The sequence below is a fragment of the Thunnus thynnus genome, chromosome 9 (genome assembly GCF_963924715.1).
Source record: "Thunnus thynnus chromosome 9, fThuThy2.1, whole genome shotgun sequence".
In the NCBI taxonomy this organism is placed as follows: Eukaryota; Metazoa; Chordata; class Actinopteri; order Scombriformes; family Scombridae; genus Thunnus; species Thunnus thynnus.
Window position 1 is genome coordinate 29,749,020 of NC_089525.1, and position 19,910 is coordinate 29,768,929.

Below are 19,910 nucleotides of genomic sequence, written 5' to 3' on the forward strand. Positions count from 1 at the left end.
CAACTTGTGTCTTTTTTTAAAATAAAAACACAGCGAGATTGGCATGGCAGCTAACCTTTAAAAGTGAAATTTACTTAAATATAAGTGGAGGGTAAGTAAATGCGGCAAGAGGCTGCCAGCAACCTTTTGAAAAACCTCTTTAAGAATAAAAACCAAAACTCTGACAAGCAATATACCCGAAAATGTCAAAGCATCATACTCAGTTAATTTTGTTTTAATGTCGGCCTCCTTGTTGTGCTGGGATTAAACCCGACTCAGAAGGCACTGCCATCTCTAATCCTTGCTTGGCATTGCTCCATTATCTTTTCAGTGGATTTGTTTGATTTAAAAGGTTTGCTGATACCTATAAACAGACCCACTTATAACAAACAGTCTGCTATGAGAGAGATGCTATTTGCATTGCTTTGAAGTCCCCGCAGTGCACTCTCAGTGACACGGTCACAAGTTAGGTCTCTGTTTTTTGGAAAAAACCTCTCCAATCACGATTTGAACGACACATTGCATTCTGTTTACAGCCCTTTTCGCTTTTATTGAATAGATGTTGAAAATCCTTCGGAGAGGAAAAAAAAAAAAAAAAAAGTTAAAAAAAAAAAAATGCACAACAGCCATGTTGAGATGAAAAACAAGATTGACTGACAGAAACAGTAACATGTGATATACATTGAAGGTCTTTGCACATACTTCCTTAACGAATGCCATGCAATGGGGATATGATCCATGACTGCAGGTCACGTCTCAAGTCTCACAAGTCAGGGATGATCTTGCCTCCCAAACCAGATAAACACGTCTCTACCACTGCTTCCATATATATATATTCACGAGAACTTATTTTTATCTTAATTTACACAGAGGGAGCAGTAGCCAAAGGCCTGCTGCAGAAACTACTTGAATGCAGAAACACAAGACGATGAAAAATTATATGAAATCACTTTATTCTCAGAGTGTGCGGTGATTCCATTTTTGCAGGAAAGTTACAGACTGAAATATCTGTCTAAAATGGCATGCAGTGAGGCTAACAGGTGGAGTTTCGAAACACAGAGAGGACACGAAACGATTATATCAACAACCTTGCCTACATCGCACACCATAAGCATGCATACATTTTTGTCAACAAATAGGGAGAGAGAGAAAGAGAGGGAGGGAGAGAGAGAAAGAGAGAGAGAGAAGGGAGGGAGAAGCGTGAGAAGATTTCGTACAAAAGAATGCAACAAATCAACATTTTTTTTTTTCTTCTTCTTCAAAATACCAACCACCAGAGGACAGAAACAGGACCGGCTACGGACGAGAAAGGAAAAAAAATACTGCACCATTGTAAGCATCTTCTCAGCACGTACAGAACAGAGAAAGACAGATGCAAGGAGACAGAAACATTAGACAGTTACATTCAAGTCACATCACAGGAGTATTTTTTTTTTTAAGTGGCATATTTTTCAGACAGTTTTTTATCATATTAATGGTTGTATGAGCGGCACAAATGACTGACTTCCAACTGAACACTGAAGTGGACTCGGCATCTACTGGACGACAAAATATTGATTACGCATGACTTGGGCAGTTTGTTTGGGCAGTGGTCTATAAGCCATTTAGAGCGCAATCAATTGGCATTTACAAGATGATGATAAATGGTTTTATGATGGTGTATGAGATGTTAATGGCGATCTGATATCAGAGCGCACCAGTTTGGAAAAGACTCACCGGTGGCCTGAAGAAGTCCGTACACTGAAGTGTTTGTTGCTTGGAAAGTCCTATACAGTGTTGACTGGGCAGTAACTGTAGCTGTCTAGAATATTCTTGGGCCAAACAAGAGATATGTCATTCATAAATAAAAGTTTGTGTGGGATTGCAAGGCCCCTAGCCATGTAATTGTGTCAGTTTGTTTTAGCAGAGAAGGCTAATTATGCTAATAGAAGGCTAGTTATGGTAAAAATCTAAACTTCTACTACAACATAAAGCTAGAATACCTGAGAATTTTAAAATAAACAAGATATGCAGCAAATAAATAAGAATGAAACCTCTTGTCTAAGTCTACTACTACCATCACTATTCTTTGGTTTGATTGGATAACTGCTCTTGTTAATGGTCGGGAGTGTTGCTGATGCATGGTTTCTTAACTGCGGACAACTATCGGTTGCTAACTATGTGCTAACACTCTGAACAGAGGCCGGCAAAGGCAGTTTACAAGTACAATAAAATCACAGGAAGTTCAATAAATGTGCTCTACAGGCGACTTTACCACACTGTGACCTTTGAATGATTTGAAATATACTGTATTCACCATTATCACTAAGCGCCGATAAAAGCTAAATTTCCCTCATCTATGCCACAGGAATGCACAACCTCAGAGTTAGCGTTATCGCATGTTTAGCTAGCTCGATTAAAAACGGTGACAATGTGGCAAAAAGCTGTTTCAGAAAACCTCAGTTACTACAGCTACTGTGTGCGTGTGGATCACAAAAAACATTTTCTATCAAAATTTACCACAAGATTCACTTTAAAACTGGTCACTGCTAATTGCACATTTATTTAGCTTTCCCTTAGACTTCTTGTGGGAATTTTTTTTCTGTACATGGCAGCTAAAATAACTCTCTGCATTAACTTGTTTATGTCATGAATCGTTGTGTATATTAGATTCATTCTAGCATCTATTTTCGGATTATAACAACATCAGGTTTAAGTTATACATTTGTGATGTATGTGTAGGCTAACAAAGGCATCGTCTGAGGCCTACATGTCCAAGTTTGTGTGTTACCAGCACAAGTCCGGTGGAATGTCTGAAATATCTGGAATGTTTTAACAAGACACCGTGGAATGAAGGAGAAATAAAGAAAAAAACAAGGCATATGGAGAAGAATTAGATTTTATCCTCATCTGACCGCCTTTATACTTGTGCCATTTTAATAATTTACCTGCAGGACAGACTGAACTCTGCAGAGCAGGTAAACATTTGCTCTCGTATAGTTGTTGAGCTTTCATGCAGGGCTCGGGGCTTTTTTTAAAAAAAAAGTCCCTCATTATTTCAGTACATTTCTCTGCATGTGTTGTCTGTCTTTGAACACCCGCTGACTGATTTACATCTCGGTTTGTGATTTTTGAACAGAAATCCTGGTTGTATTCATCGTTCTGTAACGTGTGACTGGACGTTTTTTTATGACACAAAAACAAATCGTCCCACCTTCCCCCCCTTTTCTCTTGTTTAATCAAATATGTCTGACCTACAAAGGCTTCACTGTCACTATGCAGACACCTCTGTGTCTTAAACATCGACTAACACATTTAGGAGTAAGTTTAAACACACAACAATGAAGATTGTCTGTTATTGCTGATTTGGGACTTCACATCAGTTAAACCAACGGATACAGGACAACTTCATTTCGAACAATATATTGCACTATTGTCACTGTCTGTTCACATATAGTGTGTTCACAACATAATTGTGTTTGTGAAGTTTCTTTCTTCTTTTTTTCTTTTTTTTTTACAAAAAATTGGTGGAAATGTCGACACAAATCAAAATTAACTAGCCTGGTCTAAACTTTACACGTCCTATTGCAAAAGCAGAGCGAGAGACACCTGCCACAGGACATTACAACTGAATTTTTAAACCACAAACATGTATAGCAAGAAAATTTATAATACGAATTTGCTTTGAGACAAATTTCATGTATGGAGAACATATATGGTTTTCCCCATGGAAGAACATTTTAGACACAAAGTCAATCGTCGCCTGGCGGACAAAGATGTCGATTTAAATAAAAATGGAAAACCAGTTATTGCCTCAAATATCAATGTATTTTGCTTCATCATAACAAATGAAATGGTATCCATATGTGTACTTCACTTCACAAAAGTTTACTGCATGCATAAAAGAACAAAAATAATCAAAAAAATGTCTCATATCAAATTATCTCCTTCACTTTTCTGGTTTTACAAGTGCTGTTTTTGACTTCACCAGTGCTCATATTACATATTGACAGTAAACCAATGAGAACATGAGGGACAGTTTATGGGGTGAATCCTCACAACGGAGAACCAATAAAAACTTAAGTATTTATATACACTGTATGTATCAAATATTAGCAAGAACATAACAGGAAAATTCAATCAAATTTTGATATGATTTGGATAATTTCTTAAAAGTTAAAAATATGGCTTATACTCTTAGTCATCTTGTTATATGTCATATTTCACTCATATATAGTTCTCTTTTTGTATAACCCGAGGCTATTTACAAACAAAAAGGGTGGATGATGCGTGATATCTGGTCTTATTGTGCTGGACATATTAAAAACATGGCATCAAATTCGCCTTGAAGTAAAAGATACTGGATCTGTGCAGGTGTTACGTACTTTTTAATATCAAGGATTATCAAGAAAGACGTACGAGATTTTTTAAAAAGTAAGTAGCACCGTCAGAGATCAGATATTTTAAATCAAGGATAAAATCATGGCACGTTAACTCCAGGACACTTAGAAGTTGAGTTGAAGGGGTGGGAGGGTGAAGGGGTGAAGAAAGGTGAGACCGCAGGTTGGGGCGGGGCAGGGTGGTACGGTTTTTAGTCTTGGTTAGATGAACGTTGTAAGAAGTTAACCAAATTTCACCCAAAACACTGTTACTTTTTATTGAACATATCCATGAGCGGAGCCGGGATGAATTTCATAACCGTATCCACGATGCTCTCCTCTTCCTCCTCGTCGCCGCAGCCGACGGGAACGGCCTTTTTCGGACGGGTGAGGCTGCCCTCGGAGGCCTGCTCCATAGCAGCCGCTGCCTCGGCTTCCTTCTCCTCCTTCTTCTTGATGCCGTACTACACGGGAAAGAGAAGACAAACAGGGAACCACATTTAGCTGCATTCAGGATTTATTTCTCTATAATAAAAAGGAAAATTCTAGTTTTGGCCTTGCTAGTCTTATAAATGGGCCATTTTAAGAAAATTTTGTAGTTCAAGGGTTACAAACACAAGTTGTCAGATGATCAGACAGGATTTCAGACACTCTCTGAACTTTTTCACAGTCCCTTTCTATAGTCTATTATGTCTAATAACATGCTCTTATTTGACTTCCAACTGAACTCTGCCCTTTTTGTTTGAAACCTATATTTACCCAGAGAATATGTGACACTTTCATGTTTCATTTGTACTCAAGCCACAGTTTAATGCACCTATGGGCCCCTCTTTTTGACTCACATCTCTGTGAGGTTAGCTTAAGTGTCCCACCATCATAACCTTCAGGCAAAACAAACCCTAAACCAAGCCCTATCCTTCCAAATCTGTAGCCCCCTGCCTCTGAGAGGGTCTGCGGATGTCACTGAAGTGAGACACTGTGAACAAATGTGATACATACAATACGGTATATGAGTTGAACTTCTCCCCTTGCCTCAAAAGGAAACAGGACGTCTTGTGCCGATGCACTCACAGCTCTACTGAAGGAATTCATGTGACTGACTTCAAAATGTGGCAATTTTTACTCTAAAGATAGAGATGCATGAGGCGTGACGTGATCATTTCATGCATTTGAGGTAAATTGGTTGAAAATGATTAGTACTCTGGCAAAGTAATTCAGATTTCTTCATTTGCATGAATTAGCTTCAGGCTGCTCCCTCATGAAGTTAGTGTAGCTTTTTTGGATCCTGAACAGTTTCAAATGTAGTCAATAAAGAGTTTCGTGGATTTCTGCAATCTGAGTTAAAACTGGCCCAGACTTGTGCGTGTGTTTTTTTAATGAGTGTACATGGGTGTTTGCATACATGAAACTCGTTACTCCGGTATTCAAAGACGAAGCTTTAACTGCCGCTGGCTCTAATTGGACCTCCCAGGATATTTTATATTCAAATTACCAGGAGAGGCACTCAGCAGGTGTGCTGGACAATGCTAACAATAAGCTTTCAAAACCCTGTGGCCGAACACAGCTATTACAATAAATCAAGAGTGTGTTTAGAGGAGGAGGGGGAAAAAAAGAGGTTAAGTTGAAGTAATAGGGTGAACAACACCAGCTTGTTAATCTGTTTAAGCGGGGCCTTAACTGTGAAAATGTTGTACAATTTTAGTCTTATCATTGCTCAGTAAATGTAAGAAATTAAATATGAATGATTATGTGAACACAACTTGTTCTCTCTTCATTGAAGATATCGCCCAGCTGACGTGATGAAAACGTCCACTGGCACTTGAAAGTTTCTATGGAAACATATTTTTCATTTATGATGTGGCATTAAAAATATACCCATACGAAAATAAAACTCTCAAAACTGTTAAAACTTTTCCTTTTCCTGTTAGGGACATAACCAAGGTTTCATACTTTCATGTGACGACAACTGACCCATCTCCCTGACAACTGAGCAAACTCTCTGACGCAATTGAAAGCTTTTTTTTTTGTCAAACTACTATATCCAAGGTCAAAAATAAACTTTCACATTCAACATTTTCCCAAATAATCAGAATGCACATAGCCTGCTGTAGTACTGTTGTTGAGTAAAAGCCTTGGATCTCTAGGTTGTTTTTTTTTCTTCTCATGTCATTTAGTCTCCTATTATTGGATATTCTTTAGACTCTTGGGCTGATCGCCAAAAAACATCAATGGATAATCTTGAAAAGGTGAGCTTTCAAGCTTTCAAGCTTTCAAGCTTTTAAGCTTTTAACTTTTAATGGTATTGCACTTCAAATGTTATGCCTTTTCAATTGATTTTTATAGCAATATCAATTGTTTTTTACCCTACACGTAATAATTCTATTTGAAATCCTCAAAGAACCATTTATATTTCAGAGCATTTGCTGAAGATCCATTTAAAAAGGTTCTTCACTAGATCAGTTGGATCGACAAAGTACTTTCTTGAAAATGGTTCCTATTTTTGTTCTTTGGGGAACCATTTATGGCTGATATCTTGGAGATACAAGGTTTTTGCACAGCAACAATAGCTTAGAAGAAACAAGCTTGGACAGGCTAACACAATTTACCGCTAATGCTCCATGTCAGTTTAAATACTGCATCCTTAATTGAACTTGAAGCTTTTATGAATCTAAACAGACGGAAAGCGGATGATATCAGTTCCAACTTCGAGACAATTTAAAACCAATATCTTGTTAGCCTTTGTTCTGACGTTAAGGTTCTGTATTTCTGTAAGTATGTTTTGTGCATGTGTGGTCAGAGTTTGAGTAAAAAAAAATCAATACCGCTGGACTGCAAGGAAAAGGTTGCAGAGCACGGGAAGGTCAACAGGCTGAGTGATGGTTGATCTTGAGGCAGAGATGCGGAAAATGAGCTGGACTCCTCCGTGACCTCTTTGCTGCTCTCCCAGGCACACGCTAATGTGATTCTGGAGCAATAAATATCTTAAAGGAAGACTACTAGTGTCCGTTTCTGCTGTGAAAATGTGCGCAGGGGCAGTGTGAGCATCTGTGTTTGTATGTCTTTAGAGAGGAACAGTGGGGTTCAAAGAACAGCAAAAGAATGCAAACACGACGGTTGTCACGCTTTGATATTTCTAAGAAATGCCTCTGAGGAAAGTCTTGCTGTGTGAGTGACAGGGTAAAGACATGAAAATATATTAAAAATGAAAAGATCTTTAAAATGAATACACAATGTAGAGCAGTATATTTATAATGGAAGACTATCAAGGCCGATTCCTGGTTTGACAGCTTCTGTTATTCTGCTCTAATAGTTTGCTCAACACTGGATTTTAAATATAATCCTGCTGGTGGTTTAGCCTAATATTATCTCCACATGATCATACTCCAGTTGGCAGATTTATATGTACAAATAAACAATTGAAAAACATTCACAGTGAACATTGCATTCAAGAAAAATGTAATCCTGGTGGTGATGTTTCCTCAAATACTCTTATAAGCAGCCTGATTCGTCGAATGTTGGGAAGCTGTGATTGGTGGAATCAGAAGTCTTAGTGTAACACCTGAGAGATGTTTGTTCTTGACTTGGTGACAGAAAAAAAACCAGTGGTATGACTGGTTGATGGATTTCTCCTCTGCATCTCCTTCTGCCCCCTTGTTTGTTCTTTGCTTTCCCTTCACGCTGCTCTCTCTCTCTCTCTCTCTCTCTTATTCTCTCACAATCTGTCTCACTCCGTCTTTCTCTCACTCTCAGACTTGTTCCACAGTAACAAAGGCCTGCATCAGTTGAAATGAACACAGTCACGCTTAGTCAGCCCCTCTCCACTCGCCATAATCAAACACTTCCCAAAGATATGCTGTCATATCGCTCTCTCTCTCTCTCTACACCATCTTTCTTTTTTCACAGTTGTTCCAAAACTAACCTAAAGAATCGCTGGGACTCAGTGGAGTGAAGAGCTGATTCCCAAACTCCAGAGATAGTTTTACAAGGGCTACACATGGAACAAAAAAAGTCAAACTCAAACTCAACTGGAAAGCCCTCAAAGAATGTTCGAGTCAAATATTCAATGAAACATTAGCAATGTCAAGAGCAATATTTCACCGCAAGCTGCAGACACTTTGATCATATATTAACATTTTATTACGGATGAATTAAATATTAAGTATTCATTCATCAAAGACATGATAGTCTCGGGGAGACAAAAAAGGACCAGCAAGACGGAAAATACTTTTGACACTTTGAGGCATAAGAAAGAGGACGGATCTAATCTAGAGTAGTCCAGCTTTTTCTGAATAGAGCACACAATGAAGCAACCCAGTCTCCTACTCGTTATGTTTATATGCAACTACTTTGCACTGGCTAATTAGTTTTGCATACATACAAAATGCTGCACATATTCGTGTTAGTGTAATTTTTCCTATATTTAACCAAGACCATCATCTTTCCTTCAATAACATAAACCAAGTGCTCTGAGTTGCCCTAAAAATATCAATAAAACAGTCATACTCAATATAAAACTGTTTTTGTTTGATGTAGTTCAGATGAAACTGTTGACTGTGAACCTCATTTTAGGTTTTCCAGGTGACATTGTTGCTGCTTTTCAAATTAAATTTAATTCCTCCCCATTGTATTGCTGCGCTGGCAGAAATCTCAGCGGTCATGTGGGTGCTATTGTAGAGAAAAACGCTGGCACCGAACGTTTAATTAAAAAGTTTAAAGGCCCTGAAAACATATTCTCTCAATGATCTTTTTTACTATGAGTAAGGTTATTCAACATAAAAGGAATATTTTCTGCTTAGTTAGAACAGTTTTGATTGTTTCTGCTTTTCTGTTTTTCTCTGTGCTCTTCTTTCTGGTTTGTAGTGGGCGGGGCTCCATTGGAAAGCGGTGATGTCACATTCTTCCATGCACCAATCAGGATTTAGCAACGAATTGAAATTACTGTCAACCAAATCTGACCCACACAGTCCTGATGAAGTACATTAGCTGAGTTTTTGAGACGTCTTTTTTAACATATCAAGTTTTCAGGGGCTTTAATATAAATGTATTGTCATAGATGGGTAAATAGGCAGCAGTAGGGGTTCAGTACGCTTCAAACAAACTAGGTCATATTAAGTGTTGTCCCACAATGTCTGAAGGCAAAATTGTTAACCGTATTCCCTCAAATACTGGCCGGGGCCTTTAATTACCTCAACTGCAGGAGATATGAGGCCTTTATTAGAAGCAGGATTATATTAGAGAGAGGCCGTTATTTCTGATTCCCTCTGTTTGATAAGTATATTTGCTCATAATTTAATATGAAGCCTCCTTGTTTTCTGATCTGCTTCCATTTGCTCTATTAAATTTTTATTACTGCATTACTGGTAATCCACTTACTCCGACGTGAGGAACAATAATTATAGTGCTCGAGTTCCACCGGAATGGGCAGCTTGTTCATGGATGTATGCTCGCTAGCTTAGCCAACTTACCCAGTTTACCCTGGTTACTCATGCTCATGTAGTGTCCTTGCAATCATTATTATTAAAATATGCACTGTTATCCCCGTATTTAAACAATATCATGTCTCCTCCGTCCCCCTCCCCTCTGTGACAGTTGGCTGGGCTATGCATGTTATCATAGAACTGGAGTTACATCCAGGTAGCTACTATTTATGCTTAACTGGCATAGACATTATATAACAGGCACCAGGAGTTTATCCACCCTTGTTTTTCCCCCAGCCTGTTTGTGGGGCCGGCCTTTATTTGTTCGTGTCGACCATGCTCCTGGCCATCATCAGAGACTGGGCTTTTAATTTACTACCGTCTTTTATTTGAGGTAATACGGTACACCTGTTCTGAATGGCCACACTTGAAGGTGGGGCAAGAATTTGGATATGTAGAGAGGGGAAAACACGATAATTGTACAAATAGGCCCACTTATAACACTGCTCACTTTCACACAGTCTCTCCTCAAAGGCATTCATGGTGTTGCACTTGGTTGTACACATAAAGACAGGAAGTAAGAGTGACAGGAAGTAAAGCTTGAGAGAAAATCAAAACCAGCCTACTTTCACACCTCCACACACATTGTAGATATTGCAAAGTTTGGAAAAACTGTTGGAACGATTTGAAGAATACTGACATCTTTACATTTCCTCCGAAACATATTAGCCAAGTCCAGTTAAAGGTAAAGCTGTTCATCGCCCCGTTTTTCTTCATTAGATGTACCCTACACCTCAAGAGAGTAAATATTCTTGCAAATAAAAATGTTACCTTCATTGACTTTTGTGCTTCAGTAAGAGTTATGAGTAGCTGTATTGAGGTATTTTACCTTATCCCTGATGCCCTGTCGGATGTTTTCTCTCTCTGCCTCCATTTTTGCATATTTGGCCTTCCTCTCCTCCTCTTGTTGTCTCAGCGCCTCTTGTCTTTCTTCCTCTTTTTTCTGAGCATCAGGGTCCTTCTCTTCCTCTCCACCGAGCATCTTGCCCATGTCTTTGGTGGCCCCTGTTATTGGTGACAGAGAGAGAAAAGTGATAAGTGAAACAAATGTTAAACAGAAATCTTTTAATGAATGACATTGATAATTCACAGTAATTGGACATATGTAATGGGTCTCAGCTATCTGCTGTTGCTAAGCATTTGATGTGCACTGGCACATCTAAGATTTGGTTAATTCAGTAGCTTTGCATAGCTTTCATTGCTTTGTATTTAAATCGTCTTTCAGGCCATTGAAAGAGCAACGCAATCTGTCCTCGACTGAACCAAAGACAAAAGTGTCTGACAAAAGAGAGAACAAGAGGTGACCGCCATGAACAAGAGTCCGAGATAAAAGACACTGCAATAAATTATTACCAATTCTCTTGATTGCCTTTGTGCTGCTCACTTTTGCCTTTGCTATCTCCAGTAGGAATTCACATCCTCATGCAAAGCATCCACTTGGACTATGGGTCAAGACTTGAGGACAAAAGGCTTGGAGTGCTGTTGAAAGGGCCGTAATAAACAGACAGTGAGGCCCTCTCTGCCACTGATCTCCCATCTGTACTTGTTAGATATCCTAAGCAAGAGTTAAATCATATTTCTCATCATATGTTATGTTTATAACATAGTAGCTTTTGACTGAATGTGTTGACTTATGTGTTCCTTATTACTTGACCACTTGTTACTTGCTCTGGTTCATATCTTATAGTAAATGTGAAGCTCTTTGTTGATGATGCTTGCATGTCATTAGAGATGCCAAAAAAGTCAATTTGATTAAGTTTTCATCTTGATGAATACCTTCAGGCACTGACATCTTATCTACTGTATCTTCACCTCTTATTTGGTGCATCTGGTGTGTGCTACAAGCATGGACGATTCTGCACCACGTGATTTACCTCCAATGCCAATGTTCCAATGAGGGAAGCAATGTGTCTTTCATTCAATAGACCAGATTTTGTGCCCCATCACAGATGTGCAATAAATGATTAATGTGGTTACAGTTTTAAAAATGCTGTGATATTTCCCCAACCCTAACCCTAACCCTAGTCCCAACCCTAACCCTAATCCTAACCCATAACCAAGTGTTTAAGTTGTCTAACCCTCACCATAACCATAGTTTATATAGTAGTTGCCATGGACATGTTGTGGTAGGCAAGACTTTTAAAAATGTTGGCATTGAACATAATCTGCAGTGCCATTGTGGACATTCACTCTTTCTTTTTTATTCAACATGGAAAACAACTACCATAGAGAGAGAAAGGCAGATATTGCTTCACAGCAAATTTTGTATTGTCAGTTCTTGAATCATAGTTATCAAGACTTTTCACAAGTGCTATGCTGCGATATCAGTCACACAGGAAACAATAGAAGCTATCCTTCAAAACACAAACATTGCCACATTGAAGGTTGATTTCTTGTTTTTATTAAGCCTGCATTTGTGTGTTAAAATTGATCTCGGAAATATAAATCAGACAAAGACAAACATCAATACAATACAAAGTTACATAACCCCAGTATTCTCCTTTATGCTTGTTATACAACAGACCTTAAATGCTTTGCTTCATCTTGCTTCAAATATTACATGGCCTTCTGTCATGTTCTTAACAGAACATATTCTCATTAAACTCCCAGCAGCAGGAACATTTTAACTGGTTAAGTAAAACCCATAAAAATGAAATGTTGGTATTATCCTTTAAACCAGTGGGTACTGGATCCCCTGCATATTCTGAGCGGTCCTGAGGTTTAAATCAGGAAGTTGCACAGACTAATGTTGAGTGTCAGCATGCATGTTGAGCTGCTCCTGCAGTGCGATTGCACATTGCCTTTACACAGGGCCTTGGCAGTGTGTTCTCACTCCAGAGGCATTAGCTCTTCTTTCCAGCTCAATGGCTGGAAACAAGCCAGTGCTCTAACAGTGGCCTCACAAACCCTAAACCCACGATTCTCTGCTCATTTCCAGCTCACAGGAAAGAAATTGATTTTAATGAGAATTGGACCTCCCGGAACACACCGGGCACATTTAAATGACCCTAGCTCTTGCCTTGCCCACAGTCCAGCAGCACTTCCTTTCACTATTTGCTACTCAGTCTGTGCACATTCTCTCTGGAGGAAAAACTCAAAGACACAGCCATCTGCTTCAGCCATGAAATTGATGAGACAGCGGTGACCTTGAGGTTCCTGGCTGCAGTCCTAACTTGCTGTGTTGACGGACCAGGACAAGCCCCAGTCCTTAGTCATATGGAGTGGGGTGACTGCTAATTAATAAACAGCCGTGTTCATGTTGTCGTGTTTTTTAAAATGAACTCTTTAGCATGCTTGACTCATGGCTTGCTGCTGTGTTGACGTGCGTCGGCACTACATTCATCATCTTGAGGCTTTTGTTATGCCCTGGTAACATGTGTAACATATACAGCAACATGATATGTATTATGAGTATGCAGTTAGGAGTCTATTCTGTCCCTTCCCTATTATCTATTCTTAAGGCTAGCACAGAATTTCCTTGCCGGCACCAAGGAGATTTTGGGTTTCATTGAAAAAAACATGTTTGTATGTCTTTATAAAGCAGAACCTCATAGTGTTACTTTCTTGCTTTAACACTATTCACACTATGTCTTAAAGATTCTTTCTGCTTCTCTGTACTTCGCTCCAGGCCACAGTAGAACTGCTGAATATGACGGTAAACTTTCTCTCTGACTTTGTTGCTGGTGGCTTGAGGGGATTTTCCAAATCTTGTATGTGTAGCAATCTTTACAGAAGCTAAAGTCATCTCTGCAGGGGAATATCCCTCATCAGGGATAATAATTTTCTCTTTAGCCAAGCTGAACAAGGAAACTTTTGAAATTAAAACTTTTTTTAACTTTCGGGTCTGCAACTACAAATTTAAAATGGAACGCCACACTCGAGACATTGTTTGAGCTTAGGCTTTATTAGATATATCTTCCTACGATCCTGTCATCATGACCTTTTCTCACCTTCTCATTAGCACTGCCCCTGATACTGAAATGTCACCTAATGCTTGCAAAGCCAAGAAAATTGGGTTTCACTATGGATCTAGTGTAGTATTTTTTTAGTATTTTTTTTTTTATAGTAACTGAATTTGAGAATATGTAAAGGATGGACTGTTAAGAGCAGCAAATCCAGTTGTGTTGAATTGTTTTAAACTCCACTGACTTTTTCAGGGATCAAACCTATTTAACTTTGAAATGTGTCACTGCACAAGTACATCCTGATTCATAAATGTCCATGGTCTAATGTACAAGCCTTGTCTAGTTCACATCTTTGGTAAATGTTGGTATTTTCCAATTGAAATCAGAGAATCAGATCCTTGACTTATTTGTGGACTACTGTAGTTGATTTTACTTCATTGCAACTGCTGCAATTTTCTCTCTCATTTTCCACATGTTACAGTGTCTCCCCCAAACCTCCACATGACTAATCTGATGCTCAAGGCTAATTAGCTCGTCTGATTTTGACGAAGTTGCTGTGTAGCAGCGTGAGACAGTTGTCGTTCCCAAAAGTCATCAAACGCTGCCAGCTGTGGAGTCTGAGAACACCAAGCAAGACGAGAAAGCTCCAGAGGAAGAGCTGAGAGACTCGACTACAGTTAGAAAAACACTGAAACAAAAGTTCTTAATTAGAAAACACAAAAAATAACCACATAAAACATAAAATAAAAACCACAATGTCAGTGTTTTAGAGCTGTGCAAGACCATTTAAAAAGGTAACCACAAAACTGACATTTTGATGTGATTAACCTAGCAAGCTTGTGTTTACCCGATCTGATCTGTAAGTTTTAGATCAAAGAAACCAAAGACACTTTTTGGAACAGTTAAGGTTCAGAGACCTACCAAACCTACTTCAAGCCATTCAACCATTAAATATCTCTGTTGGTACACCCGAAAGAAAATAGAGGACAAGAGTGGTGTATGATATGTATGTGGTGGTGTATGATATGATGTATGATGTATCACTTGTAACAACCGTGGGGAACGCTGAAACTGTGAAATGGTAAGGACCCTGGATAAAAGACCACTGGATATAAATTAGCTTTCTGTGAACACCAGAACAAAACTGGTGACAGAAGGGCAAGATGACGACCATGACACTCCGTAGGAAAGAGAGCAAATCACAGAAACATTAAAACCATGGATTGAAATCCAAACAACAAATGATACGACTCTAACAGTTCCCCTATTCTGAGGGCAGGCAGAAAATTTCCTTGCAGGCAACAAGGAACATAGGGGTTTCACGCGTTTATAAAGCAGGCCCTTGTAGAGTGTCTATACGTATAATAATGGCTGCTAGAGGGCTTTGGCTTTGGGGTACCGTACGAGAATATACCTTCAATGGAGTCTAGGCACTGTTGGTGGTGAAAGAGTTAGGAACAGCCTCACTTAAGATTTGAATGGATGTGATATGGGGCAGGATTTTTAAAGAGCCTCACTGGAAGGACCCATTGGACAGCTGATTCTGATTGGACAACGGAGAAATTAACAGATTTTAAAGTTCGACAGCAGCAAGATGAGTGGCTCAGAGAAGTTGCGGTGAAGTGTGGTTGGTTTAAGTGAAAACTCCTCAGTCAGCAGATTGAGTTGGCAGCGGGAAAAAATCTAAGCTTCATTACAGTAACTGAACTGGAGTGTCTTTCATATGGAAACATATGGGGAAACCATTTTTCGTGTCACTACACTACAGCATAGTCCTAACCCGTATAGTGACATCACTGCCATGAATGTAGAGAGCTGGCGAACCGTGTTAACTCATTACTGCTTTACAGGGACTTTTTAGGTCAGCTGAGACCCCAGGGCTAATTTTAAAGTAGTAAAGTAAAGATGACGATTGTGACGCTGTTCAGGCGGAGGAGACAACTGGCATTTCCACCCACTGCTTGTGTTACAGTACATCGACATCCATAACAACATCCATCCTTCTTCAGAATGTAACCACTGACACAACTGCCACAGTACTTTTGGAGAGGCTAAGCACTATCCTCCCTGAGGGACAAGAGAGCAGAGACTAATTGCCCGGGCCTATGACAGGGCTGTCGTGATGAGGGGGGCCACAGCTGGAGTGCAGTGTAAGGTAAAGGATGTTAACGGAAGTGCACACTGCGTCCACTGCTATGCGCATCAGTTGAACCTCATCATGCAGCAGGCAATACCACATATCCTAAGGATTAGTACTTGTTTCAGACTTATTATTCATTAATGTGTAAATATGTTTAAAATTGCCCTCTGCTATGTTTCACTTTGTCCTCTTCAACTCCTGGGTAATAATAAAAGAGTTATATATTTTCTTTATTTTGCTATGTGATAGGTTCCATTCACAACACAGCTACTGCGGATGGAAGACATTAAGCAGTAAGCTGTCTTTGCTACATAACATGCTCATCTTATAAGAAGATATTGATGACATTATTTAGATATGTGAAAATTCTGCTGTTTACTATGTGTACTGCACTGCTTTTTTAAAACTGTGCATCATTTCATGGGTATGTGATACCATTTTGAGTTATGCCAAGGAGCGGTTCTCTTTCACCAAGCACCATCTGGTGCAAGGAAACCTGTTCCCAAGAACACACCGTAAAGTTCCTGGATTCAGTGCTGGAAACTACAGTGAAAGTCTACTCTATGTTGAACAAGGCCAAACTCAAAAACAGAAGAGAACACTGAGTTCAAGGCTTGCTTACACTGACTCTGTTCCGGTTTTTCATGGAGATAAACCTTTACAGCACCTTCACTGAGACTCTCAGTCTTCTCCAGATTCTCATCACCACACCCATGACAACAGCTGAATCAGAGAGGTCTTTCTCTACTTTAAATCCAGGATCCAGACGTTCCCGAAGAACACCATGACACAGGATCAGCTGAATGCCCTGGCTGTGCTCTCCATGGAGAAAAGACTTATCAGAAACATTCCTGACTTTAATAATAGGGTCACTGAGAGGTTTGCCACTCAGAATGACAGAAGTTCTTGTATATTTCAATGCAAAACATTTTATTTGTCCCCAAGAGGCAATTTGACACACATACACACACATACAAGTTCCCCTGACCTAATTTTTCTTTGTTGACCTTAGCATAAGACTTCATCCAACAATATATGGCACACTGTGCTCTAGAAATTCTTAATATTTTGTCTAAATATTGTGTTTGCTAATATTATTATATTTCTGGAATGTGCACCAAGCAAACACAAACCAGACTCAGTCTGTAATCTAATGATACATACTGTACCTTCTATCTGAGCGCATTAAGGCTGCAGCTAATGATCATTTTCATTATCTATTAATCTGTTGATTATTTTCTTGATTGTTTAGTCTATAAAATGTTTTTACAAATGTGAAAAAGCCCCTTATAATTTCCTAGAGCAAAGAGTGATGTCTTCAAAATGCTTTTTTTCTCTAACCAACAGTCCACTACCTAAAGATATTTCATTGATTCCCAATGAAAGGAGCAAATCTTTAACATTTGAGAAACAGAAACCAACAAATGTTTGGAATTTTTGCTCAAAAAATCACTCAAATGATTAAACTATTGGTTGCAAATTATATTTTGATATTTATATTGATTAATCAGTTCATCGTTGCAGCTCTGGAGCACATCGATCATAAAATACTGTACGCTATCCTTCCAGTCAAGGGTTTGATTTCAGCCACTTGATATCTATTTCTTTATTATACATCCTTTATACTGTGTAAGTATTCCTAGAAACATTAAATTATATATGCTATATTATATAATATGATGTTATGTGTGAAAATAAATAAGTCAATTGTTCATGAGTTCAGTTTCAAATGCAAATGAAAAACCTCTGTTTGTACAAGATGCCTCAAATGACTATTTCACAGAGCACTGGTGTCCTGCAGTTTGGGTTAAATTGTATTTGGATGGTTAATGAAACTGACTGAATATGGCACAGCCTCACCTAGAACATTTTTCATCAGCCGCCGCTGGCTTAGTGTGAAGACGAGCAGATATTAAAAAGGATCAGAGAGAAGTTTAGAAGTTACGGATGGTCCGGTCACGCGGTGGATTCCACTGTGCGGCGTTACATAAAGGCTGGCATTAGATTTGGAGAGCGTGAGAAAACATGAGGAGAGAGTGTCTGGAAGTATCTGTGTGTGTGTGTGTGTGTGTGGATGAGGCTCCGTCGGGTATTGCAGAATAAGAACAAAATGTACAGCTCTTAATTCCCGCTTTGTGTGGGTGTACATGTATGATACGTGTGTGTGCACCGTCGCTGTATGATCGAGTACGCGTCCTCCAGGTGCTTCTGAGCTCAGAGAGTGTTTCCACTTATATTTATTTGAGTGTGCGCCTGAGTTAAGGTTGCAGGTTTCCTGTTGACGGATAGGTGAGACCACATGAGAGGTGTCCTCTGCGGAGCCTAAAGGCACACGGAGAAGGATAGAGAAGGACAGAGAGGGCTGGAAATTAATAGCAGCGAAATAAGGTTAACTAGTATGAGTCAGAAAGCAAGGTTATTTCCACTCCAACACAGCAAATAAGAGAGATTCAGTGAGAGAATAAAAGTTAAACATCTGTGACAAGAACAGATGAAAGAGCTCGGCAAGGATGAAAAGGAGCTCTAAGTGAGAAGAACAGGGAGAACTTGGGAAAGAGAAAAGAGACCAGAAACAAAGTGAAAGGCAGAAAAGTAAAGAAGTAGAGAATGATGATCCAAAGATAGTTGAGAAATTCATATCAGGGAAAAGTTAAGAGGAAGAGAGAGAAAAAGAAATACATATTGAGTAAGAGAGAGGGACGACAATTAATTCAGTGAAATAGATAGAAGAAGTGAACGGATGGTGAGAACAACAGAGAAAAAGGGGAGAGCAAGAGAGAGGGAACAGCGGGACCAGCTCAAGGACTCTGTGTTCCTGTTCTCCCATCTGTCACCCGTCCTCAGCAGTCCCACGGCTACCAACCAACGGGTCCCTGCTTAAACCCCCACAGCTCACACCAGTCATCCAGACCATCATCATCAGCCTCCTGCCCCCGGGCCGGTCAGAAAGGTGGTGTGAAAACTCAGTGGAAAGATCACCAAGTGAAGCAGAAAAGAAATTGGCTTGGCACAGAGAAAGCACAAGAAAATATTGGCGTTCGGTGTCCTCCGCTAGTTACAGCTCAGTTCTTTTAGTGTGGCACTGGTGCCCTCAGAGTAACTGGACTAAGTCACTAACAAGCTTTAATTAATTAATTAATCTAATTAATTACCTGCCAAACAGACGAAGCTAGTAACTAGCTGGTGAAGAAAGTCAAATGTCTTGCAGTTAAAGGAAATTAGAAGTTTGTGAAGACCACACCTGAAGTTAAAGAGGAGTGAGTATCTGACTTACAAGCATCATGAAGACAGAAACTTGACTCCAAATGAACACTAATGCTGCGCTGCCTGCTGGATATGTAAGTAAGCAACTGTTTGCTAACACGTTAGCCATAAAAACTTTAAAAGACAGTTGAGTTGTGGAGTGGGAGGAGCTATTTCAGGTGCCCCTAGTTCCAGAAGTAAAATCCCATTTATTTTTCTCATATAAAACATACACGACTCAGTTTGAACACTTTTATACACACTTCTTTACACTTTTCGATTGACATGAAAGTCTCCCGGTTAAATCATAAGTACAAAAAACTGTGTTAGAAAATATCTGGGTCTTTGATAAAAAGGTAGGTACGAGACTGTGCACATAAAATTTCAGGGTAAAAGTTAATTATGAGTCCCAAGGTGCATTTCAGCACTGAGCTTGAAACTTGGTCGCATGTGCTGCTAACTTAAGAAGCTAACTTTATAATCTGCAGCATGAATCAGTTCACTTTTATTTTCTGGGTCACTTTTGAGTTAATTCAGCAACTATGGTGACACGTTTTGTTGACAACTTCAACGACAAAGCACAATGAATCCATTATCACTCTGATTCACACTTCTGACTGGCTTCTTCTCCATAGCAACGGCAGCCGAGGCTCATGGGTATTGTATTCTTAGGCGTGTCAAAATCACAGACAAAATGTGATTTCTCATAAAACAAAGTTGAGTTGAAGTTGAAACTGGTGGTCACAACGTAAACCTACAGGATCGTTACATTATAGGAGAGTGCTGAGTTTCTGTGTTATTGAGAATA

General features: G+C 39.3%; 1 protein-coding gene across 1 annotated transcript in view; it reads right to left on the reverse strand.

Annotated features, from left to right (window-relative positions):
- Nucleotides 1-472: 472 nt before the first annotated feature.
- Nucleotides 473-19,910, reverse strand: part of LOC137189888 (complexin-2-like) — a 61,391-nt gene continuing 41,953 nt past the window's right edge. Inside the window, exons 3-4 of the mRNA XM_067600001.1 lie at nt 10,644-10,819; nt 473-4,801 (exon numbers count right to left, since the gene is read on the reverse strand). Coding sequence (XP_067456102.1) covers nt 4,607-4,801; nt 10,644-10,819 — 371 coding nt within the window. The 3' untranslated portion in view covers nt 473-4,606. The remainder of the gene's footprint in view (nt 4,802-10,643; nt 10,820-19,910) is intronic.